At 43.6% G+C, this 21539-nt stretch overlaps 1 protein-coding gene and 2 pseudogenes across 3 annotated transcripts; 2 read left to right on the top strand and 1 right to left on the bottom strand.

Annotated features, from left to right (window-relative positions):
- Positions 1-4384: 4384 nt before the first annotated feature.
- Positions 4385-11163, bottom strand: si:ch211-214j24.15 (uncharacterized). Its single transcript, XM_014203275.3, has 5 exons — positions 10736-11163; positions 8675-9349; positions 6627-7334; positions 5751-6425; positions 4385-5656 (listed from the first exon to the last, which is right to left on the bottom strand). Exons 1-5 carry the CDS (start codon positions 10761-10763, stop codon positions 4800-4802), a joined length of 2943 nt encoding a protein of 980 aa, XP_014058750.3. The 5' UTR covers positions 10764-11163; the 3' UTR covers positions 4385-4799.
- Positions 11164-12499: 1336 nt separating this feature from the next.
- On the top strand, positions 12500-15693 carry LOC106606858 (migration and invasion enhancer 1-like; annotated as a pseudogene). Its single transcript, XR_014392632.1, has 4 exons — positions 12500-12669; positions 12945-13042; positions 14172-14248; positions 14357-15693. The product of XR_014392632.1 is annotated as a migration and invasion enhancer 1-like (transcript).
- A 189-nt stretch (positions 15694-15882) lies between these two features.
- LOC106606857 (migration and invasion enhancer 1-like) lies at positions 15883-18506 on the top strand (annotated as a pseudogene). Its single transcript, XR_014392631.1, has 5 exons — positions 15883-16169; positions 16895-17006; positions 17215-17312; positions 17598-17674; positions 17807-18506. The product of XR_014392631.1 is annotated as a migration and invasion enhancer 1-like (transcript).
- Positions 18507-21539: the final 3033 nt, after the last annotated feature.

The raw sequence follows: 21539 nt of genomic DNA, 5'->3' as shown, positions 1-21539 counted from the left end.
TCTGTCTGTCTGTCTGTCTGTCTGTCTGTCTGTCTGTCTGTCTGTCTGTCTGTGTTGCATATGCTTATTTGCACGGGTCAGTCTAACCACTTTGTTTGCCTCATTGGCAGTGATCAAAGCCTTTAACCTTGTGTGGCTGGGACAGGTTCAGTCAAGCAGCACACCTGGCTTCAAGCTAATGTCCTGGAAATCCCCAACAAGCAAACGAGGAGAAAGTAAATTATCTCTGTGTGTGTGAGTGTGTGTGCGTTTGCATGGGTGTGTGTGTGTTTGCGTGCATGTGCATGTGTTTGTGTGTGTTTGTACAGTACGTGTCATGCAAGTGTTTATACAGGATGTGTTTGTGGCAGTGTGTGTGGCATGCTTATGTCTCTATTGTTTTTGCAAATGGATGCTAGAATTTGCACTTTAACTCTTTCCCATTTCTCCTCCTCCTCTCTATCCTGCTGTATTTTCATCATCTCTCTCTCTAATCAGCAGCCCAATAAACCTCATCATAGACAACCTTACATGCTGCATCCCAACAGACTATATACTGCTCTTTGTGTCCCTTATCATTCCAGCCACAAAGCAATAGCCTTGCTGTTATATCATCACAGGGTCCTCTCTATACAAACCCCATCCGTATCAGAATTGTTTACAGGTGAAAAAGACCGTCCAACAACAATCACAGAAGTATCCAGACATGCCATTTCATAACAGGAAGGAATTCATATTAAGCTTTGTTATTGTGGCCACAGCTCTTGAGGCAACAGAGAAAGTTTTTCCATCCATCCCACTGCATCTTCATTCAGTAATACATGATGAGAAGTAGAGTTTATTAAAATGTCTGAAGGTTCAATAGAGCTCAGGGTCGGGTAGAGGTAAACCCAGTCATCGACTAGGAGAGGGTCTTCTCATAGCCTTCTTCTCAGTGGATTTGTAGCATCAACCCTGTCATAAGTTGTTAATGTACAGTATGTAGCAGAACAGTGGTTGAGATTGATGATTTAGCAGGTACCAGTCCCTAAGAAACAGACGCAGATTCAAAATGAACTGGAACTCAGTTTCACTGGTGCCCAATTATTAGCCTTAATTGTTTCCTGCAAAGTTGTACTTGAGGTTTCCCCCGACCTGGGATTTGCTGGTGGGGGTAGGGGGGACAGGAGGGGTTGTGGAAGGTTCAGTTCTTGAATAACTAGATAGTTAAAATAAAATAAAATTTTATTGGGCACATACACATGGTTAGCAGATGTTATTGCGAGTGTAGTGAAATGCTTGTGCTTCTAGTTCCGACAGTGCAGCAATATCTAACAAGTAATCTAACAATTCCACAACAACTACCTAATACACACAAATCTAAGTAAAGGAATGGAATAGGAATATATACATATAAATATACGTATGAGCAATGACAGAGCAGCATAGGCAAGATGCAATAGATGGTATAAAATACAGTATATACATACATATGAGATGAGTAATGCAAGATATGTAAACATTATTAAAGTGGCATTATTAAAGTGACCAGTGATCCATTTATTAAAGTGGCCAATGATTTGAGTCTGTATGTAGGCAGCAGCCTCAATGTGTTAGTGATGGCTGTTTAACAGTCTTATGGCCTTGAGATAGAAGCTGTTTTTCAGTCTCTCTGTCCCAGCTTTGATGCACCTGTACTGACCTCGCCTTCTGGATGATAGCAGGATGAACAGGCAGTGGCTCAAGTGGTTGTTGTCCTTGATGATCTTTTTGGCCTTCCTGTGACATCGGGTGCTGTATGTGTCCTGGAGGGCAGGAAGTTTGCCTCGTGATGTGTTGTGCTGACTGCACCACCCTCTGGAGAGCCCTGCGGTTGTGGGCGGTGCAGTTGCCGTACCAGGCGGTGATACAGTCCAACAGGATGCTCTCAATTGTGCATCTGTAATAGTTTGTAAAGGTTTTAGGTGACAAGCCAAATTTCTTCAGCCTCCTGAGGTTTAAGAGGTGCTGTCGCGCCTTCTTCACCACACTGTCTGTGTGGGTGGACCATTTCAGTTTGTCCGTGATGTGTACACCAAGGAACATAAAACGTTCCATCTTCTCCACTGCTGTCCCGTCGATGTGGATAGGGGGGTGCTCCCTCTGCTGTTTCCTGAAGTCCACGGTCATCTCCTTTGTTTTGTTGACGTTGAGTGAGAGGTTGTTTTCCTGACACCACACTCCGAGTGCCCTCACCTCCTCCCTGTAGGCCGTCTCATCATTGTTGGTAATCAAGCCTACTACTGTAGTGTCGTCTGCAAACTTGATGATTGAGTTGGAGGCGTGCATGGCCACGCAGTCATGGGTGAATAGGGAGTACTGGAGGGGGCTGAGCACGCACCCTTGTGGGGTCCCAGTGTTGACGATCAGCGAAGTGGAGATGTTATTTCCTTCCTTCATCACCTAGGGGCGGCCCGTCAAGAAGTCCAGGATCCAATTGCACAGGGCAGGGTTGAGACCCAGGGCCTCAAGCTTAATGATGAGCTTGGAGGGTATTATGGTGTTGAATGCTGAGCTATAGTCAATGAACAGCATTCTTATATAGGTATTCCTCTTGTCCAGATGGGATAGGGCAGTGTGCAGTGTGATGGCGATTGCATCGTCTGTGGACCTATTGGGGTGGTAAGCAAATTGAAGTGGATCTAGGGTGACAGGTAAGGTGGAGGTGTTATGATCCTTGACTAGTCTCTCAAAGCACTTCATTATGACAGAAGTGAGTGCTGCGGGGCAATAGTCATTTAGTTCAGTTACCTTTACATTCTTGGGTAAGCCAAGCGGTCTCTGTTTCAGGCCAGGTGCCAACCAATCACAGCTGATTTATCGCCAACACACAACCCAAGTAGATAAACATTATGACAGTTGTGTCCAGCAGCTTTTTAATAACAGCTTGTTTTTATTCATATGAAATCAGAGAGCATATGGCCCTATGCATATTAAGATGCACTCTTTATGGGGTATAGAAGTTCAGGCCTCCCCCTGATCTACAGTGTACCACCTCAGACAGACATCGACCCCTTGGGGCGTCATGACATTGGAGCGTGGAGAGGGGAAGGGAAGGATGGCTGATTATTTTTCACCAAGTCTAAATCATCCCTCTCTCGCCCTCCCTCCATGCCTGCTTCTCTCCCTCCCTCCTTTTCCCATCCTCTCTCCACCTGGAAAAATAGCAGGCGGTGAAACGTGATCACGTATGTGTGTGTGTGTGGGGGGCGCTGGGCTGGGCGCTGGGCTGGGCGCTGGGCTGTCCTACTAATGGAGATGAATGTGGGCTCAGGACTGTCTCCTGGGCCAAACGGCCACTGCACTGCCATCACGCTGAGAGATCCATTTCTCTCCAGCTTCCGTCCGAGCTGCAAATCTTTTTTAATGAGTGGGGAGGACTGAGACTCACAACTGGAGCTGGAAGATTGGGGGGGGGGGGGGTAGAGAGAGGAAGAGAAGAATAGTGACTGGAGGACTATCCTATGCTGAGTCGCCAGAACACGCTAACATCTGCTTTTCAGGGATGGAGTATTTTCAACCTAACTTCCGTTTCCCCTGAAAATCGGAAGTGGGAACTTCGCTTTGACGTCTTTCTATGCCTCCTACGTTAGGCTATTGGAGGACTGACGTAAGATAAAGGAGGATGGATGATAAAGCAAGAAAGAGAAAGAGGGAGGAGTGGATAAAAGGGGTATTGATATTCATGGGGGAATAATGCAGTGAGAGACACAGAGAGAGACTGACAGAGATAAAGAGATCATGATTGCAAACAAGTCACCTCTTTGGCTCACCGTGTGAGGAAGTCTTGCAAACACCAAATCTGCTCATCACCACTCTTTCCCTTCCTCCTCCCTTGTACACTCTTAGAAAAAAAGGTGCTATCTGGAACCTAAAAGGGTTCTCCGGCTGTCCCCATAGGAGAACCTTTCCACAGAGGGTTCTATATGGAACCCAAAAGGGTTCTCCTCCTCCTCTCCCTATTCCTCCCCCTTTCTCTCACTCTCTTTCTCTCTCTCTCTCTCTCTCTCTCTCCGTCACAGACCTGAAGTGTTTCCTAACCATGTGACCTGAAGAGGAAAAACTCCAAGCCCTTATTTATGAACAGTAGCTACCCAATGTGAAGACCTACAGTATTTCCCTTCCAGTTGTGAATCAGCCCAGTTCCACTGTACATGTTCTGCTTCTGCTGTAGAGAGATGAGTCATCAGCCAGTGGGCTGAGGCTGGGGCTGCAGCACCTGCAGACAGTCACAACACCACAGCACAGTCAGACAGTTTTTCATCCTCAGCTTACCCACCACCTAAGAGGGTCACGGCTCTCTGTCTTTGTTGCTGTCAATTCTTTTTACATTGACTCGAACAAGTCATCCCATGAGCAAACACAAAAAAAAGAGTCGCCCCTTGGATGGTATGATATGTTTCATGATTTAATATGTTACTTTTATGGCATGGACCCTGATATGTCTGTCTTTATACAAGCCTCATAAGATAAATAAAATAATCATCTAGGAAATGATCAACAATAACTGAATTAAAATGACTGGTATCTTGCATAATAATGTAGTGAAATATTTCATGTAGTGAATAGATACAGTAACCTATGTAGGAGACCAACCCCCCACAATTGCTTATCAGAGGGCTCCCTCTTGTGGAAACACATGACATTATGAAGTTAATATACTGCCTCACCATTAGCATTAACTCCATCAATAAATCAATACTGTTAATTAGTTGTTACCTGAACAATGATGTGAGGGCATCATTAGATAAAACAAACGAATCTATAACTTATCATTTATGTTATTGTTGAACATCTCTCCTCTAGCAACTTTCCTCCACTTCTGCCTCCCCTGCATCAGAGGGAACAGCAGGCTTCTGTGTTGCTTTACTTTTGTCACTGAGTTCCTGTATGATGTCACAGCTGCGATCCAGACTCTGTCTGAGGTCCAGCAAGTCTCTCTGCATGCCTTCCAGGATGTCCAGCTTAGACAGCTTCTTGTCAATGGATGACAGCACCTCCTGGCCACCATTATTTACAAGATCCTCCCCAACATCATTCATCTCTGGGCTGTTGCTGGTGAGACAGTCCTCCTCCTCTACTATGAAAGACCCCATGGTTTTCTTCCACACCATTTCATAATAGGAGTCAATGAAGGATTCAAGCTCCTCCAAATTACTGTTCCCCCATTGGTCAATCAAGGCCTGCAGGCCTCCTGTTCTGGCAATCTCCTTGAGGGTCCTGTCCCTCAGCCTGGGGTGTCCAAGGGACTGTATATCCACAATGTCTTCCTGTTTCTTCACCAGCATTCTTTCTGGTTCTTTGGGTTGCTCGACCAGGAGGAGAGCTTGGTGTCCTGGAGAGAACAGGGTGACTGGTTTTCTACCATTCTGTCTATTCCATCTCAGATGATGGCTCTGAGTAGATCCAGTGTGGAGACAGTCTGGGAAGTTCACCACTAGCGTCTGTCTGCCCCCCATGTTCCACATCAGCCCCTCCTGATTCCCCTGAAGCACACTGCCCATGCTGGACAGAAACCCCTCTACATCCAGGATGGAGTGATTTGCTTCAGTCCACCATCCTCCGCTGGCCTCTGGTAGTGCCAACTCCTGTCCACCAAAGTCTGGGGCTCCTGAGTCATCTGGGGTTAGAAGGTCCTCTGAACTAGCCACCTCACACACTGCAACACAAGAGAGCTCTGTCAGAATAAATAGTAAATACATCATGAAATGATGCACTGTAAGTTCTATCTAATGTGCATCAGTCTTGCTTACCATCATGAAAGGGAGGGTCTGTGTGGTTTGCTACAAGGACCTCTATGCCCTCTCCCATCACTCCATCCATCTCTGGCTCCTGCATCAATGTAAGACTCTTCCCAACCTGTTCTCCTCTCTGTAGAACCTCCAGCCTCTCCTCCACCAGCATCTCCTCTATCTTCTGTAGCAGCTCAGTGACCTGTGCACCAGTCCCCTGGATCTTACTGTCCAACACGTGATATCTGTTGCCACACTTCTCGACAAGCCTCTGGAGGGGCTCTCCCTCACTCTCAATGCGCTGCTCGATGGTCGTGTCCCCCAGCCAATCCCCAAAGGTGAATAGGACCATGGTTCTATTCCATACTTTCTCTCCGAGCGCCTCCAGGTGTTTTTCTGCTGTTCTCCAGACAGTGTGGCTGAAGGAGGAGCTCACATTCACAACCACCAGGACCACAGTTACCACAGAGGCTGAGGGAGACATCAGGGAGCCAGGACCCAGTGACAGCCAGCCTGGTGGGTCCAAAACTGTCACAGTCTTACCCCTGACCTTTCCTTGTCCTTCCACACAATCAGTGGCATGGCACCCTACTTTAAAGTGCTCTCTGCCCAGGATGGTGTTTCCAGCAGAGCTCCTGCCTGTGTTGCGGCCACTCAGCAGCATTATTCTCAGCTCTGAGGGACAGTAGAGCTCCCCTGTCACAAACAAATAAGAATACTGTCATGTATAACACGTCTACTGTGGACATAAAATGTATGAATACAAAGTGTTTCATTCACATTGTCAGATTTAAAGCTCTATGAACGAATGGAAAATGTTCATCCTAAATATTTCACACCAATATGAATAGAATCAGACACCTAAAGTGCATTTTGAGAGAGATTGATTTAGCTCACCTAATAGAGATCTGGCAGTCTCTCTTTGTTTCTGCCTCCTCGTCAGTCTCTCCCCTGCTCTTTTCTGTTCTTCCCTCCTCTTCTCCTCCAACTCCTGCAGAACGCCACCCTCAATCTTACAGTAACAACTGCTGCTGCATGACATCAGTTCCTCAATCTTTTTCATCAGTTCCGTGACCTGAAATCCTGAGTTGCTTCTATTGTTGAGGACATGATACCTGTTGCCACACTTCTCCACAAGCCACTGGAGGGCCTCCCCCTCACTCTCAATGTGCTGCTCGATAGTTGTGTCTCCCAGCCAGTCCCCAAAGTTGAACAGGATGATGATGTGAGCCCAGACTGTGTCTGTGATGAGCTCTAGGTGCTCCTGCACAGCTCTCCTGTAGGTCTCTGTGAAGGACCGGTCCACACGCACCATCAGCAGGAGGGCATGTGGACCAGGGGAGCAAAGAGATACACTACACACTATCTCCTGTCTGTCAAAAACAGGACTATCCTGAGAGAAGTAATTCATCCACCAGCCTGGAGTGTCCACCACAGTGACTTGTCTCCCGGCAACATCCCCTGCTCCCACCATGCATTGCGCTGTTCTCCTTCTGACCTCAAAGCTTCCTCCTTGACCCAGGATGGTGTTTCCTGCTGAACTCTTCCCTGAGCCCCGAGCTCCAAGCAGCACGACTCTGATTTCGGAGAGATGACATGACTCCCCTGGTAGAAAAGAAGGAAACAATGCAACATCATAATAGATAGTGCTTTACGCTGTCATTTTTTACAAGGAGCACATGTGCGCCTAAGTTGGAAAATGTAGGAGCACACAAAGAAATGTAGCAGCACAATGAGAAATATTTTTTTATTTTTTATTTTTTATTTCACCTTTATTTAACCAGGTAGGCCAGCTGAGAACAAGTTCTCATTTACAACTGCGACCTGGCCAAGATAAAGCAAACCAGTGTGACACAAACAACAACACAGAGTTACACATGGAATAAACAAAAGTACAGTCAATAACACAATACAAAAAGTCTATATACAGTGTGTGCAAATGGTGAAAGGAGGTAAGGCAATAAATAGGCCATAGTAGCGAAGTAATTACAATTTAGCAAATTAACACGGGAGTGATAGATGTGCAGATGATGATGTGCAAGTAGAAATACTGGTGTGCAAAAGAGCAAAAAAGTAAATAAAAACAATATGGGGATGAGGTAGGTAGTTGGATGGGCTATTTACAGATGGGCTGTGTACACCTGCAGCGATCGGTAAGCTGCTCAGATAGCTGATGCTTAAAGTTAGTGAGGGAGATATAAGTCTCCAACATCAGCGATTTTTGCAATTCATTCCAGTCATTGGCAGCAGAGAACTGGAAGGAAAGGCAGCCAAAGGAGGTGTTGGCTTTGGGGATGACCAGTGAGATATACCTGCTGGAGCACGTGCTACGGGTGGGTGTTGTTATGGTGACCTGTGAGCTGAGATAAGGCGGAGCTTTACCTATCAAAGACTTATAGATGACCTGGAGCCAGTGGGTCTGGCGACGAATATGTAGCGAGGGCCAGCCAACGAGAGCATACAGGTCGCAGTGGTGGGTGGTATATGGGGCTTTGGTGACAAAACGGATGGCACTGTGATAGACTGCTTCCAGTTTTCTGAGTAGAGTGTTGGAGGCTATTTTGTAAATGACATCGCCGAAGTCGAGGATCGGTAGGATAATCAGTTTTACGAGGGTATGTTTGGCAGCATGAGTGAAGGAGGCTTGGTTGCGAAATAGGAAGCAGATTCTAGATCAATTTTGGATTGGAGATGTATAATATGAATCTGGAAGGAGAGTTTACAGTCTAGCCAGACACCTAGCTATTTGTAGTTGTCCACATTTGAGGTAATAAAGCTAGAATCCTTCATTTTTGAATTCCAGGTCTCACAGCAAAGTATTTTGGCACATATGCAAGTAAAATGGTCGCACTGTAGAGCCCTGATAGAACAGAAATATTCTAAAATCTACTGTTGACAATATGGCAAAGCATTGTGTCCTAAGAACCATCTCAGTGATTACTCACCATTGAGCAGAGATCTCTGTTTCTGCATCTTCATCAATCTCTGCTGAGCCCTTTGCTCCACTATCCTCTTCTTTTCCTCCACCTCTTGTAAAAGCAGTCCCTCCATTTTAAAATAGCTGTCACTATTTTCTGTCACCAGTCTCTGCATCTTCCTGGACAGCTCTGTGACCTGATTTCCACCTGGTCCACTCTTCAAGTTGAGGCAGTGATACCTATGACTGCATTTCTCCACCAGCCACAGGAGGGCCGTGCCTCCTCTCTTGACTTGCTGCTCCATGTGCATGTGTCCAGGCCAGTCACTGCAGGTGAAGACGACCATACAGTGACTCCACACTCTCTCACTGAGGAGGGCCAGGTGCTCCTCTACAGCCCTGCGACGCTTCTCACAGAACACTGAGTTTGCCTTAATGACGATAAGGAAAATATGGGGTCCCGGGGTGCACAGAGAGACACTGCGCACTATTTCCCTTTTCACCTGCTGAGGCGTGTCCTGCACATTGAAGTCACACCACCAGCCAGGTGTGTCCACCACAGTAACCCACCCACCTGCCACCTCTCCCACCCTCCTAGAGCACGTGATCCGCTCCTTGATGACAAACTCCTCCCTGTCCAGCAGCACATTGCCCACTTCGCTCTTCCCAGAGTTTCTGCCGCCAAGAAGGACAACTTTCAAGTCTGAGAGAGACACAAACAGGAGACGTGAGAGACAGAGTTACTGTTCATGCTAGTGCACATTTTGTGTTATACTGCCTGACATTAAGCTTCCATTTTAAAGGGACTGTCATTCCCACAATGATTAACGAAGAAATTGTAAAAAACACACACTTATACATTTTTACATTTTTTTTTTACATTTTAGTCATTTAGCAGACGCTCTTATCCAGAGCGACTTACAGTAGTGAATGCATACATTTCATACAATTTCATACATTTTTTTTTTTCTGTGCTTATAGTCACAAGTACATACACAAACACACAAACGTACAGTCCCAGGTACACACACAAACACACACACTTATAGTCACAAGTACATACACAAACACACAAACGTACAGTCCCAGGTACACACACAAACACACACACTTATAGTCACAAGTACATACACAAACACACAAACGTACAGTCCCAGGTACACACACAAATATACAAACGTACAGTCCCAGGTACACACACAAACACACACACGTACAGTCCCAGGTACACACACAAACACACACACTTATAGTCACAAGTACATACACAAACACACACATGTACAGTCACAAGTACAGTACATACACAAACAGACACAGATAGCATGCACCTGTGTGTGTATTACGCCACTATGAAACTACTGATAACGTGGTGTATTGACAACTTGATCAGATGTCTGTCACATGTTGCTTTATCGCACACAGTATGTACCTGCTACACACAGTATGTACCTGCTACACACAGTATGTACCTGCTACACACAGTATGTACCTGCTACACACAGTATGTACCTGATACACACAGTATGTACCTGCTACACACAGTATGTACCTGCTACACACAGTATGTACCTGCTACACACAGTATGTACCTGCTACACACAGTATGTACCTGCTACACACAGTATGTACCTGCTACACACAGTATGTACCTGATACACACAGTATGTACCTGCCGCACACAGTATGTACCTGCCGCACACAGTATGTACCTGCCGCACACAGTATGTACCTGCCGCACACAGTATGTACCTGCCACACACAGTATGTACCTGCTACACACATTATGTACCTGCTACACACAGTACATGGGGATATCATGGGGATATCATAAAAACATGAATAGTTGCTTTAAGTAATTGTAATGTTGCCTAGAAATATCAGTACACGCACCACATTGATAGAAGAGGGCAGTTAATCATCTTAACTTACATTAAACTGGCCATGTTAGGGTTAGAGTAATACTTTTACACTGATTGACGCTAAAGTTATTAAAAACAACTACAAGCCATGTGTAAATAGTCCTTTATATACAGTACAACCTTTTTCTCAAGTTGATATGTAAGACAATTAAGATGAAAAAACTTACCATATGTTGATGATTCTCTGGTTGCCATTTCTCTTGATCTTAAGCTTTATCTGTGCTTAGTTTCTCCCCAAAATTGTTACAATCCAACTCATTTTAGTCATCATGTCAATGCCCAGTAACAGTCCTTTTACTTCTGGCTTACAACAAGTTCCTGAAAGACTGGGGTGTCGCTTTTACTCTGAAGGGAGTGTACACTTGCCTTGATGACTTGTGATGTCTTTATGAGTCTGAAGGTGGGCAGTAATAAGCAGTAATAATGTTGTGTTTATAACCAAATGGGAAGATGGTAATTACGAGTGGTGAAGTTGTAAATATGAATGGAATGCATGAGAATAAACTGAGAATAAAAATGGGTTTAGTAGAAAGCAGATTATTCAGTAGACATTCCTATCGGTCCTAGACTATGGCGACATCATCTATATAAATGCAGCTGCCACTTCATTAAAGCTGTTAGTTGTAGTTTATAATAGCGCACTGCGATTTATTACGGGTGACAATTTTAGTACTCATCACTGCATTCTCTACAAGAATGTTGGTTGGCCCTCTTTAATGTCACGTATGTTGATATATTGCTATGTTTTCATTTATAAAGCCCTTTTACAAAAAGACCCACTGTTCTTAACATCATTACTAAACTGTGGACATACGAGCTACCACACCCGATCTCAGGGATGGCTAACTCTGGAAATTCCTTTGGTCTCTACTGAGTTTTCTTGCACCTTAATTGTGGATCAATTGGCCTCTAGGCCAATTCAGAAAGCTGATTGAGGACCTTATTACTGATGAATGTGTTTGTTTTTTATGACCGTGTTTTTCTTTCTGCTTGCATTTTGTATTTATATTTTGATGTGTGTATTTTCTGTAATTTATGTAATTCAGGGCTAATCTGTAAAATAAACCTTGGTCTCAGTATGACTCACTGATAAAGGTTAAATAAAAAAATGTACTTCCGAAAATGCTGGTATCAAGGTAATTTCCTTAGTAGGTGATGTCATAGTTCAGCATGTGGGGGAAGTTGGAGCTCAGGGATGACAGAAGAGCTTCCCAATAGTAATTACCAGTTGGAGGGCCATTCAACTGGATTTTTACCAGTCGTATATGTGGTATATACTACTTTCCCACTTGGTTATGAATGCAGCATAAGTAAGGAGCCAGCCATTTATTGCAGTTAAAGAGACATCAACAAGCCACTCCTCTGAGTCAGCATGCCTTGCAAAAGTAAAAGATAAGGAAGAAAAATACCCAACTTTATGACATGACTCATCCGTCTGAGTTTGTCATCTGCCCAGTCCACCTTTGTCATTGATGCAGTACATCTGTACAGTTATTATTTTATGTTGACTTGCCCATGACTGAGAGGCAGTATATACATCATGTTGTTAAGCATGTCTTAATGAATTGGTGCAGTCTGATTCCAGTAGGTAAAAACTGCAATCTTGCATACCAAACATTCATTTTGACAGCATTCCTAGAAAAAAATGGCAAACTATGCAATGGACAGACAATTGTCCATTGTTTTAAAATACTGCTACTGGAATTGTTTGTTGCTACAAAGTTGGATTGTTCATTGCAGTGTCACCAATAACGACCCAAACCTCACCTATATGTCTATAGTGTTTGCCATTCAAACAGATTATCAATAATCTCAAAGAAGGGAAGAAGAAAGGGAAAGGATGGATGCATTTCAAAAGTATTGGAACAGGTCCCTGCTAGTATTTTCTTCCTGATTTTTCTCGCTCCTCCCACCTCTGGTTACACCAATCAAAAACATTTCTCTGTTCATACGCTTTAGCTAGCAAGTTAGCCTTTTTAGCATCTCTGTTACACAATTGTGTCTTTAGGTCAAACCTGATTCAGCTTATCGAGAAGAAGGAACTAGCAAGCTAGCTAGTTTCTTCAACAGCCATGGGTGTGCAAGTCAAAGTCGAATACTGGTATGTTTATTTTCCATTTATTGGATTATTCGGCATTTTTTAAAGCAGCTCCCATGCGTTTTAGGTAGCTACTGTAGCTACAGTAGCTAGTAGCTCGAACCAGCCACCTTCATAGCGCAGAATACCCACTCTTTTATTATGAAACGGGCTATGTTTTATGCTAGCTAACGTTAGATGAATGTTTACCTTAGACATTGCTTGGACATTTCCTCCCAACTACTTTAGGGTTAATTATTCATCACTAAGCTATGTTTTTGTTTTGTCGTTGTCTTTAGCGGTGGATGAGGGTACGAGCCCCGCTATCAGGAGCTCGCGCGGGTTGTCACCGCGGAATTCACTGAAGCGGAAGTGTCGGGCTTCGTAGGAAGACAAGGTAAGTTGGTCCTTTCTACATAGCCTACTACAGACAATACAGGTACGTACAGTGTTGGTAAGTACACTAATAATGTGAAGTATTTTGACATCGCTACATGTTCTTCTGTGTAGCTATATACTCACTGGACAGTTTATTAGAGAGGTCTGTGTTACCCTCATGCAGGGTTAGTGCAAAGGTTGAGCGAGTGGTGACAGTGGCAGTGATGGGAGCGCACTGCCACAAGGACCCCCTTTGCCTCCAGAACAGCCTGAATTATTTGGGGGAATGGATTCTTCAAGTCAGACACATTCCAAAGAGATCTTGGTCTCCACTGATGCGATGGCATCATGCAGTTGCTGCAGATTGGATTGTGGTACATCACCGCCATCAGCCTGTACCATTGACACCAGGCAGGATGGGTCCATGGACTCATGCTGCTTACGCTAAGTCCTGACTGCCATCAGCATAAAGCAACAGGATCCGGGATTCGTCGGACCAGGCAACGTTTTTCCACTTCTCAATTGTCCAGTGTTGGCGATCGCGTGCCCACTGGATATGTTTCTACTTGTGTTTAGCTGATAGGAGTGGAACCCGGTGTGGTCGTCTGCTGCAACAGCCCATCCGTGACAAGGATCGACGAGTTGTGCGATTTAAAATGCCATTCTGCACACCACTGTTGTACTGGGCCGTTATTTGTCTGTTTGTGGCCCGCCTGTTAGCTTGCACGATCCTTGACATTTTCATTTGACCTCATCAATGAGCTGTTTTTGCCCACAGGACTGCCGTTGACTGGATTGTTTTGGTTTGTCGCAATATTCTCGGGAAACCCTAGACACTGTTGTTGTTGAAAAGCCCAGGAGGGCAGCCGTTTCTGAGATGCTCGATCCGATGTGCTTGGCACCAACGATCATACCATGCTCAGTCACTTAGGTCACTCGTTTTGCCCATTCTTCTAACATTCAATCGAACAGCAACTGAATGCCTCTGCCGGTCTGCCGCCTTTATACAGCTAGCCATGGCCACATGACTCACTGTCTGTAGGAGTGAACCATTTTCTTGCACCTAATAAACTGGCTGGTGAGTGTATGTCTTTACTATATTCTCAGACTACATTGTTTTCCTTGATTTTATGCTTTTCTTTCTGCAGGCAGTTTTGAGATTGAGATCAACGGGCAAGTAGTTTTCTCCAAGCTCGAAACAAGTGGCTTCCCATATGAAGACGACGTAAGTTGTTAACTTCTTACAAGGCTGTCATTTTATTGTCTGACACACTGTGTGTGTCAACTGCCAATGACTACCGCCAATGACACAAGATGTCTTGTCCCCCTGCAGATCATGGACGCTATACAGAAAGCTCATGATGGCAAGCCAGTGGAGAAGATCACCAAGAGCCGCCCGCCTTGTGTCATCCTGTAGATCTCCTCTCCCTCTATTCTCCAACCCTGCCCTCTCCTGACAGCAGCATGCTGAAGACAGGACAGTGCGCATCCATCACTGCCACTGTCATTACTCACTCAGCCTTTGCACTAACCGGGCATGAGAGTGACACACAACTCTACGTTGAAACTACACTAGCAGAGTTGGACTAAGACCACTGTCTTTGATTTAGAGTACAACCTGTCATAAGGTTTTGTTGTGCCTTCTCTCTCCCCTCTCTCTCTGCTCCCATTGAGGTGTTCCAGGACTTATATGATTACTGTAGCCCAAAGCTGAAAGGTTTATAGTATGATGACCCCAGTCCTGGCAGCTCCTATGTTATGGGATCAGAGAAATGGAGGAGACCGTAAGATCGAGGGGCAGACGGGTTGGGGGGAGCACCCTGTTATATTCCAAAAGCCTCATTGCCTGGCAGACAGTTACTGCCTGATTGTTCTAATTCCTCTCAAATAATACAGCACCATCATTGGCCAGACATAAACAAAGTTTTGATGAACGTAAAAGAGAAATGTTATCGAGTACCAAAAGCAAGAAGGGAAGGAGCTCAATTATTTTCATCCTTTTGTGAAAATAATAATATCACCAAGCTCTAAGCATCATAAGCCCTGTTTCACAACTTGTATCCTTTACCCTACTATGATGATGAACGTGCTGCTTGAGCCTGTCAATGGAATGTTTGTCAATTTTTTTCATAAGATGTGTTCTAAAGTTTATGATGTGGAGACACTTTAAACAAGGTCGAAGCTTAGACTTTTAAAAAAAAATTCTGTTTGGTTCTGTCACTACAACTTTTATTTATCTTTAAAACGAGTGTATCTCAATGTCGGAACTTGGATGTAATCAAGGTTTTTATCTTCAGTTTTGTCCATCTTATAGCTAATCGGCCTGGATCATTCCAGGCAGTGTCTTTAACAGTGAACTATACCTCTGTTTTGAACTGTTCTCTTTAGCTGAAACGTGAGAAATACCGTAGTAGCCAAACCTCTTGTGAATTTGCAATTGTATACTGCCACTGAATCATAGATGATGCATTTTAATTGACTCTGTGGCTTTTATATATGATCAGCTTTACTATTAGTAGAGCTGACGTTGCAAGTAGATAAATCCTCAGATGTTTTGAAAGCCATCTCTCACTGCTCTGTCTATAACTGACGACACCTCATCAGCCCCTGTTTATGCGCACAGTTTATTGAATATCATCTCTGAATAAATAAAAAAATCTGTTGCCTGGGGCTGTCAAGTATGAATATCCATTGGGAGAACTTCTATCACAAAATAAAGTTATGGATTATTTAACTGTATAAATATGTTAGTATTGTCATAAACGTGTCATGCTCAAAACTACTTAACATGTTTTTTCTTCTCTTAGTTTCACTTCTGTAATAACTACTCAACTCCATTAGAATGGAGAACATGTCAGTTCTAAAGGGCTATGTAATAACATATTACCATATTATTAGAGTATTGCCTCATTCACAGGTCTGAACTCTCCATACAGTACATCCCCATGGCAACATAGCACCTCCGGTGTGTTACTCAGGTCTCAGTAATTACTCTGTTGTTGATGCTCACATTCATAATGCCACTGTCATGTGATCATTCTATGGGGGAACAGCTGTAGGCTACACCCATGCTGTAATGTCAACACAGAGCCAGCCATGACAACTGCAGTAGGAAGAGAAAAGCCTTTGGAGCAAGGAGCATCTTGGTACGTTTCATACATTGCGCCTGCATTGATCAAACCCTGCTGACTGGCTACAGTAAAGTGTGTCCGAGTTTATCTTCCTGTATTGAATGTGTTAAGCAGGTTTGCGGTCAATTTTAATTAGATTCAGGAAGTTAACTAAAATTATAATTCCACATTGAATAGAAGTTCATGGCAATTGGAATTTACATTTCAGTTTTCTTCCTGAATTAACTGCTGTTCAGCTCAAAATACCACTGTCATCAAGCTAGCTATGTACTTCTATTAACTGAAATGTTCCCAACTCACTCTGAGTAGGAATAGATCCTCTCAGATATGACATTTTGTGGAGGTGTTGTTCCTGCATGTTATGGTCTTGACACTACACACATGGAATCCAATACACTGCCCAGCTATATTATTGTCTCAATACACATTTCAATGTTTTTCTAGAACTTATCCATTACTAAAGAACAGAATATAAACTTCAAATAACTCAAGATGATGAGCCTTTGGTGTCTCGATTGTCAATGGTTTTTGTTTTTGCAATGTTTTGTTGTTTTACATGAAAAACAGTTAGCTATCATGTAGTAACTTGCCTGTTTCAGTTGATCACTGGCCCAACCCTACCTGGGACAGTAAACCTGTAATCCACTATACCCTTTTAGACTTACTCATGACTAAGGAGGCAGGTTACGATTGCTCCTATTGTATTTACATATTGAGGATTCTTACTCCTCCTACATCAGTCATCCAGGCAAAACACCTTTACATCAGCGAAGCACAATCAAGAAGAAAGGAGTGAGAAGAAGAATCTGGGTCAAAAGCCATGGGTGTGGTGCAGATCAGAGTGGAGTACTGGTAGGTTTATATTCATTTATATTTGGGAGGATGCGTTTGTTTAACCAAGAGGCCGGAAACTATGGAAGTCATGGAACATTTACATTATGCAAACTATGGAAATATGGCAACTGCCATACCTTTTAACACTCAGGTTGAGTCTGTATGTTGTCGTTTTTATGCCGTTTTAATTATTCATCACAGTTTTGGTTTTCTATCACTGTTTCAGTGGCAAATGAGGGTACGAGCCCCGCTACAAGAAACTTCAGCAGGCTGTCGCTGTGGAGTTTCCTGAGGTGGAGGTGTCAGGCTTTGTAGGATGAAAAGGTCAGCTGGATAACCAGTCAATCACATTTATATTCTAAACCCCTTTTTACATCAGCAGTTGTCACAAAGTGCTATACAGAAACCCAGCCTAAAACCCCAAAGAGAAAGCAATGCAGATGCAGAAGCACAGTGGCTACAGTGAAATATATTGTTGTAATATATGTTGTAATATTTACCTATTCTTTTGGTAAAATACCAGTTTTCATACCTGTTTTATGTATGTGTCCATCAAGGTTAAACCTACATATTGTTTTGAAGAGAAGTGTGATGCTGTTGTTTCTGCAGGCAGCTTTGAGTTGGAGATCAACGGAGAGCTGGTCTTCTCCAAGCTGGAAACAGGTGGCTTCCCCATGGAAAAGGATGTGAGTACTGGAAGCTTTCTCCTCTGAAGTTGCAGAACTGTCAACTTCAGCCAGTTTGTTTACATCACTGAAATTGACACAAATGTTTTGAAATTGGCACAAATGGTCTCAACAATGTGTATGCCCCTTCAGGTCAGGGACGCTCTCCAGAACACCTATGATGGCAAGCAAGTGGAAAAGTGGACCAGAAATCGCCCACCTTGTGTCATCCTGTAGATCTCAATTCCCTCCTTCCTCCAACAGTTATCACTCAGACCAATGCTGCGGTCTGTCACCACTCACACAGCAGAGACTCTTTTCTGTTCCTTCTCTCTCTGCTCCCATTGCAGTGTTCCAGGACTTTATATGATTACTGTAGACCAAAGCTGAAAGGTTTATAGTATGATGACCCCAGTGCTGGCAGCTCCTATGTTATGGGATCAGAGAAAGGGAGGACATGGGAAGACTGGTTGGGTGGAACTTCCTTATTCCAGATCTTCTATGCCTATCTTTCTTACAGCACCATCATCAGCCAGATAAACGATCAATTTGAGCTGCTGAAGCCTGTCTCACGTTGTGTTACTGTGTATTGATCTCCCATATTGCAACTGATGCTTTGCAATTAGCTTTAAGTAGAACTGGTCAGTTGAGTAGATGAATTGCTTGTTATGGTAATGGAGGCCACCACCCACTGGTCTGTCTGCTACACTAACGAGACATCAGCCCATGTTCATCACACGCCATTTGAATTATCATCGCTGAATACTGTTATTGATTGCTGATGACAATGTTTGATACCCACTGGGAGGACTTCAATCTTGAAATAAAATAAAATGACATTGTTGGTTTTCTTCCTAATTGTTGTCATGTTCAGAACCCAGGCTTTACTGGCAACACAGGAGGAAGGAGGAGACCGCAGCCCATACAGACACTTGTTTTCACTCAGGCACATTTGTACACTAGAGGGTGACACATGCAACATCCTTTGCCTACAGTTTTCTATTACTTGCCATACTCACCTCAGTGTTAAAAAGTCCTATTCTGTAAAGTAATATTTGCTGAATTAGTTTTCACATTTATCTGACTTCTACAGTATGTTCTGCATAGTGTACTGTCTGTTAAATTCCTTTTGCTTGGTTGATGGTTTTGCACTTTGGCCCTTTATGAGTTTCTGCTCCTTGGGCGGTAAGTGTCTGACACTGGCTAGGTGGGTCCAGGCTACAGGCTCTGGTAAGGAGTGATAATTCATGCAAGCCTGCTTGCTCTATGCCTGATAGAGCCTATCGTCTCAGTCTATGAGCTCCATAGTACTGTCACCGCCATTTTGTGCCACACAATTCCCCTATCAGAACTTTATGAATTGAAGCATTCAAAATTAGCATTGTGTAATTCATATATGATGGGGTTGCCATGATCATTTTTGCAAGAGACCCCTCCATACCAGTCAACAGTAATTTCTCAACTCTGTGAAGTATGAATTTTTATGGTGTTATTGGTTTGTCATATGATTTGTTAGAGGAGATTCCCTCCTGCATCGGTTTCGATCAATTATGAAGCTAGTAAGTGACTGTATGTCACAAGAAGGATGCAACCAACAGCCTCTTTAGTTTGTCAATATTGTAGCTAATGGCCGGGAATACATTGTTCCTTGCGGGGATTGAACCGAGGACACCATGACTCCCAAGACAAACAACCCCAAGAGAATAACGTCCTCATCTATGTTCTGCATATTACGTACGATAATGCTAAAGAGGTACAGTACAGAGGCATATGGACACAGCAGATGGCCCTCCACTATTAATGATTACTGCCCTGTGCCACAGCAAAATCGCTATTTTCTCTATCCCTGTCCGTCTCTCTCTCTCGCTCTAACTCTCTCTCTCTCTCTCTCTCTCGCTCTCTCTCTCAGGCTTCTCCCCTTTTGATTCGTCCTATTATTTATTGTTTTCTCAGTAATTCAATACCTTTGATACTCCCTCAACAAGACACTCTATTATCATTCCCAGAATGCTTCAGTTCCTGCTTATAACGTTTAATTTACATATACATAACATAAAAGGCTGATCAGATCACATGTTCACAATGAGTACATTACAATACCATTTAGCTCTGAGACAGATGCCATAAATTGAATGGGAAATAGCATAGGCGCTATAGTAAATGGGGAAAAATTGTGAATGCAAAAGCCCAAGTGCAGTGAACATCTAGAGCCCTGAAATTCAACTCGAAGCCTTGAAGACAGTTCCACACCATTTTTTCATTGTTCCCCTCTAATAAGGGACTGATTTAGACCTGGGACACCAGGTGGGTGCAATTAATTATCAGGTAGAACAGAAAACCATCAGGCTCCGGACCTCATAGGGTAAGAGTTGAGTACCCCTGCTCTAAAGTAAACACATGGGTGTGGTCCACTGCTTATCTAGTAACCCCTCTGTCATGAGCATGGATGAACACACTGTCATATTTCTAATTTCCAATTCATGCTTTTCACAGATTGATTCAGCATTAATTGACTACTGGCAAGAATGGTGGTGGTGCATCAATAACATTTGTGTTTAAAGTAACAACAGTTGTTGAGTGGTAACAGGGGATGTTATTGATTTCCTCAAGGTTACCTTGCCAAAAAAAAGAAAGATCCAACAAGCATTGAGCCAGTTATTAAAAATGCATTTCATACCGGGCTATACGGTTTTTCAATTACAAGGGCCGGCATTTACAGTAGTATAAACATTTTGTTATTTCCTTTACAGGAGGTGCACAAAATAGAGAAAGTTCCTCACGCATAGCTGGAGAGATCGTTCATACAGGTATTCACATACAAATACAGATACAGTATGCTGTGTGTTTTGTAGAATCAGAGCAAATGGAAATATAGTTAAATATTTCAATCTCTGTTCATCTCATTAAAATCCAGGATGGATGTCCCTCTCCTGTCTCATAGAGGTATGGTACAGGTCACCCACAGACCACCACTATTAGGGACTCTCTATATTTGCATAAACAAGATATATTTACTTGTTTCTACGTATGTTGCTGTCATGAGTTTCTACTATTTGAGAACCAAGACCCAATCAAGGCCCTAAATGGATCAAGGTTGATCTGATGGTCTGAACGTTAAGCCACATGGTGATGGGGGAGCTACAGTAGGTCATACAGTATGACATGTGTCAGTGGGGGCCTGGGTAACACTTTATTTGGATAGTCCATTTGTAGATGCTATACGGACTATCTACAGACTATCAGTAACATTTCAACTAACTATCTACTAACCCTAGCTCTAACCCTAACCTTAACCGTTATCCTAACCCTAAACTTAACTCTAACCCTAACCTTACTCTAACCCTTATTCTTAACCTAACCCTAACTGTAATATTAGGCAAGGAGTTGCTTATTAACAGATTGTTGATAGTATGACCATCTGTAGACCATCTACTGATGGAAAATCCGGACTATCTAAATAAAGTGTGACCGAGGCCTGCTTATAAGTTTGACAGCTCTTAATGGAAAAAAGTTTAATTTAATAATAAAACCCACTCAAGGTCATCATGAGGGGGAATCCCTCCTTTCATAGAAGGGAATCCCTAGTACGTAAACAAGATGACGTCAGAAGTCAAGATGCTCACGTCCTGATAGAGTGCCCTCCTTGCATAGCCCCTTTCCCCTCCATGCAGGGTGAAGCTGGTCCTGTTGGTCCATACAGGTTTGGTCTCTCTGGCACCCTGTGTCCTGACTTGGCAGCATTCCAAACAGAGATGGCGGAGGGGAGAGAGGAGGGTTGGGATATCCCTGGCCCAAGGTGGGCCACATCGATAGGGCTGTTAGTCTGTCACACAGGCCTTATCTCTCTATCCCCTTTGGTGCTGAACGTAGTACAGCGTTTCTTGCC

This window comes from Salmo salar, chromosome 06 (genome assembly GCF_965601325.2).
Source record: "Salmo salar chromosome 06, fSalSal1, whole genome shotgun sequence".
Classification (NCBI taxonomy): Eukaryota; Metazoa; Chordata; class Actinopteri; order Salmoniformes; family Salmonidae; genus Salmo; species Salmo salar.
The sequence above is the reverse complement of the archived record's forward strand: the minus strand, read 5'-3'. Positions and strand labels throughout refer to the sequence as shown.

Bases quoted from the DNA above. Each gene is read 5' to 3' on its own strand.
- si:ch211-214j24.15 (XM_014203275.3), bottom strand. From the start codon at position 10,763: ATGGCAACCAGAGAATCATCAACATATG. The intron at 9,350-10,735 runs GTAAGTTTTTTC...TGTCTCTCTCAG, and splicing joins CAGAGAATCATCAACATATG to ACTTGAAAGTTGTCCTTCTT. The intron at 6,426-6,626 runs GTGAGCTAAATC...TGTTTGTGACAG, and splicing joins GACTGCCAGATCTCTATTAG to GGGAGCTCTACTGTCCCTCA.